The sequence below is a fragment of the Anarrhichthys ocellatus genome, unplaced genomic scaffold (genome assembly GCF_004355925.1).
Source record: "Anarrhichthys ocellatus isolate YVR2014 unplaced genomic scaffold, GSC_Weel_1.0 scaffold2, whole genome shotgun sequence".
In the NCBI taxonomy this organism is placed as follows: Eukaryota; Metazoa; Chordata; class Actinopteri; order Perciformes; family Anarhichadidae; genus Anarrhichthys; species Anarrhichthys ocellatus.
This window is the reverse complement of record NW_022280032.1, coordinates 10,143,145-10,147,794: the sequence shown is the minus strand read 5'-3', so window position 1 is coordinate 10,147,794 and position 4,650 is coordinate 10,143,145. Positions and strand designations below refer to the sequence as shown.

The window sequence follows — 4,650 nt, the reverse complement described above, 5'->3', positions numbered from 1 at the left end:
CTGACCAGAGAGAACCTCTGCTGTCAAGAGAGCCTCACAGATTTCTCACACCAGCCTTTTAGCTATCAGTCATCCCGTTCAGGACAACCTTGTGGATGTTCCGTATCTTCAAAATATAAAGGTAAGAGAACCGTATTTGCAAAGTTTATGACATGATTTTATTTTATATCCTATTTTGTGTGTTTCAGAAGAAAATACAGTAACTTACAAGCACATTTTGTTAATTTGACAGAGTTGCCTAATCTCTACCAGAGGACCCATGTGGGTGGTGGAGAAGATCCGAGTGTCAGTGGAGAGATCTAACCTGCCTATCCCATCAGCAGAACTCAGCTTTAAAATCAGTGACATCATGTTTGGAGAAAAAGGCGAAAAACCCAAAAGGATTTCCCTCTGTCCTAATGTCATCACCCCCGACAACATCCCAGAGTTCTGCATCCCCCCAACATTCCCATCCCTGCAGGAGATGAAGAACACGGAGCAGAGCCGAGCGGCTCGCGTTATCAAGGCATCTCCCTGTGAGAGGGCTAGCCCTGAGATAGAGGTGACGCATTATGAGCCCATGAACACACACATTATCCAGGTGGAGAGTGTGGATGAGAGCCCCTATGATGGCTGCAGTGATGAGGAGACCACCAATGCGGATCCCCAGAGCCAGGCTGCCTTGTCCCTTCCACACATGGCCAAAGCTCAGACCTGCTATGGCTTTTGCACCTTACTGGAGAGCCCCCACACCAGAAGAAAGGAGTCGCTCTTCCACTCTGATCCTGGCTCCTCTCCCCTGCTGCTGCCAAGGAGTCGGTCCAGCGTGTGCTCCAGAGTCTCCCCCTCCACCTCTCCTTCCTTATTCAGCCTTAACAGCCTGACCTCCAGGCTTTCCCCAAGGGGATACACCCTGAACTGGCAGGCCACTCTGGACAGCGATACGACTTCCTCTACTGAATCCTCTCCTTTCAGCTCGCCACTGCTGACCAGGTGCCCTGCCAAGTCTTCCCTCTTCAAAGCACTGAGCCATGAACTGCTGTTGTCAAGAAACATGACGAAGGCAATGGTGTCCAGGAACAATTCCCTGTCCACAGATGAAGGCAGCTCCACAGACAATAGCCCCAATGTCATGAGGAGGGCATCAGACGGGTTAGCTGAAGGCCCGCCGAGCAGCTACAGCCTTGCGCCACCCAACATCTTCCCCATGGACTTGACTCTGCACAGAGAGAGAGCAATGAAGGAAAGAATGGCACCCATAGGAAAAGATGGCAGCCTGAGACTCTCAGCAGAGTACTGCCCGGATAACCAAAGACTACGGGTTCGACTGATCAGTGCAGAAGGCCTCTATCCACTCTCTGTAGACCCCAAGATTATCAACTGCAGCGTCAGCCTCTCTCTAGTGCCTGGAAAGGTCCAGAAGCAGCGCAGCACAGTCATCAGAAAGAGCCGTAATCCGATCTTCAATGAGGATTTCTTCTTTGATAGTATCTCAGAGGAAGACATCAGCCAGCGGTCCCTTCGCTTTAAAGTGGTGAACAAAATGTCCACCCTGAAAAGAGACTTTCTCCTGGGTGACTGTGATTTAGCTCTCTCTAGCATTGTGACATCATAAACCGAAGTACTTCCTTAATTTTTAATTTATGTGTTGAATTATTTATTTTCCTTTTTGTATTGTAAAACAGGATTTTTATAATGATTAAATCATGGAAAACACTGACATTGTTTGTCTTTAATGCATTTCAAAATTGGACTATGGTAACAAGTTTTATTGTAACATCATTTTATTTCATTAATTCACCCAGTTTTCTCCGTATCCATTGTCAGAATTCAATGATCAGGATCAACTTTATTTTGGAAAAACAAATGCACCACCAACGAAAAATTAATAACTGCTTACAAACAAACACAAAAGTGATAATACAATAATTTACAGCCCTATGGTGTGTTAATGTGGCTTCAGCATCAGCCGGCCTGAGACAACTACCATCTCGTATTTCTCCTACGTCTGTTGTTTTCTCGTGACCTTTCCGATGATTAAAAATATCACTAGAAACCAGAAACCTTAGAGGGGAGATTTCACCGTTGAGTATGCATAATTTTAATCAGTGCACAAAATAAGCTCTATCTGCCTTCCTCCCCCTATGACGCAGAAGTTACTGTTATATTTCATGAGGACGGAATAACAACTGCAGCCGTTAGAGAAGCTCACATTCTACAAGTATTAATAGCATGTCGTTTTTTAAATCAGATCCTCAAACAAGGCCAGGTTGTTGTTACTTGTTGTAAATATTAATCAGTAAAACCTTTTTCCTTTTTTTATTTCCTTTTTGACAGTCATACATTTAGGTGACAAGACTTTTTTTCAAAATGGTACTTTTACTATTGTTTTTACAAAACACTTAAATCAGGCATTACAAGAAACTACCCTCAACTCTCAATGAAAATATCAATTAGGCCTAGAATTAGAAAACAATATAGGCAGCAAAACGGCTTAATGAAACATGAAGAACTGCACTGTGTATGAACTCAAACAGCCATTTCTGATTCAGACAACTACAGGAAAAAAAAAATAGACTATTTATGTTGAAGACAAAAAAACAGTAACTCTCTGCGCACTATACATACATGTTTACCCAACTGAACAGAGCAGGAGCCCTTAATGTAGACTCCAAGCGCGTATATCCTGTTGTTTTCAGCAATAAAGATCAGGCTTAAAAGCACCGGCTGCCACTATAGCTCCTAGTTAAAAATTAATAGGTTCCTCAGGGCACAGAAAAGTCAGTCCCTTATCAGACTGGTTATACAGTATATGACAAAACAACATACAGTGATGTGAGGATATACGTATATATAAATATCTATTTCTGCCAAAGCTATTATAACCTGCAGGGAGATTGGTTTCTGAAAGCTTGATGTCTCTGATGATGCATGCTTTTTAATGCAAACATTTGACAAAATTTTACAATTTGGATTGTGCCACTGAAAAAAAAATCCTTTTGAACTACAGATTCAGCGTAGCCACAAAGACCTGCAATCCCTTTTCAATTGTTTTGATGGAAATAAGGGTTTTGTGTTTCTACAATACGAGGCCTAACACACACGCTTTTGTGTTCGTGTAATACATAGGAGCATCTCATTCCTGACAAAGAAACACATAAACATCCCCATAAAAATACCTCTCTGAAAAGGATGCGTTTCCAGATCCTGTGAGGAGGCTGATACTGTTGGACACATTTGTATTGAGTGTTGACTCAGCTGTGAAATATCTTGCAATAAATAAGAATTACCCGTGAGTCCCCTTGCTGGTCAACCACTGATAGGATTTGGGAGGGATTTCCACTGATCTATCTTCATTCAAACGAGCAGAAGCGTTGGTTTTATATAGCACATTGGGTACAGCCGCATTAGGGCCTTGATCCAAGCTGGTGCCGCCCATACAAATAACTGACAAGCAGTTTCCTCCTTGAAAAATGCTACTTCCTAAAAAAAACATGCAGTGCATCTTCAGTGTTGACATCATGCTGTAACGCCAATAAAAGCATTCCACCTTCCCTTTCTAAAATGCTCACAGATCTGCTTCAGCAGGAAATATATTGCAATGAGTCATTTATATTGCTAGCTGGATTAGAACACACTGTAATATATTTTAAAATACATTTCTATATTGAAACATACGGCACCACTGAGAAATGGAAATATAGGATTGTGGATGTGAAAAGTGTTTTGTACTTACTGATTAGTACAATTTATTTCATATTATCTGCAGCAAACATCTGTCTCCCTCAGAGCTGTGCATCATAAATGCAAACGCACAACAGAGGAAGTGCACTGGCTTAATCTCAAGTGTCTGAAAACAGTTGCCTGGTTACCTTCATTCACCAGGATGCCTTTTACAATTTCAAAGCAATGAGCTGGAATTGACAACAACCATATTTAGCAATGCTGTGGCATACTTGGATACGTTACACTGTATGTCCTACTTCTATTCAGCTTTGTCTTATCAGCGTGTTCTCTACTTTTGTTTTTAATTGGAAAGAAAATGTTCTCACACCAAGAGATGCAAGCTTTCCCCTTCCCCTACCATATCTCTCACTTGCCCGTTTCCAGCTTCCAGAGAAAATGGGTCTGTTCAAACCAGTTTCCTTATCTCATTTTCTGTTTTACCAGGCTCCTATATTGTGCCAAAACATATAACATGCACGGTGAAATGTTACTGTAAACATGTGTAGTCACCAGTAGGACCTTTACCACACCTTACTGTTCTCAGGGTAACAACTGCTTTTAAAACTGGAGTGACGTAGGCTGGTCTTTTTTATCATTTGTTATCCACCTCAATCACATGTCCTGTGAAAATGACCTTCAGATGTTGTGATGCATAGGCATGATGTTGTCAGGACAAAGTATTCTGATGTCCAACATTGGTAGAACAGTAAGAAAGTTAATAAGGAAATGGGTTGTGCTCATCGACTGCGTACATGCAGATGATTATTAAAAGAGACTTTGTCTTCTCATGGTTAAGACTACTGCACTTACATCCTTTCAAAAGCCAGATTTGATCTTTGGTTGCAATATTAAACAACTTTAATCAAATTACCTGATTAAAAGAGGTACAAATATTCCATAATGTCAGTAGTGAGGCGGTGAGTGATTTGTTTCAGGGTCATGACG

General features: G+C 41.5%; 1 protein-coding gene across 1 annotated transcript; it reads left to right on the top strand.

Moving 5' to 3' along the window:
* c2cd4a (C2 calcium dependent domain containing 4A) lies at nucleotides 1-2,044 on the top strand. The gene is made up of 2 exons (XM_031868360.1): nucleotides 1-121; nucleotides 233-2,044. Exon 2 carries the CDS (start codon nucleotides 260-262, stop codon nucleotides 1,592-1,594), a length of 1,335 nt encoding a protein of 444 aa, XP_031724220.1. The 5' UTR covers nucleotides 1-121; nucleotides 233-259; the 3' UTR covers nucleotides 1,595-2,044.
* The last annotated feature ends 2,606 nt before the right edge of the window (nucleotides 2,045-4,650 follow it).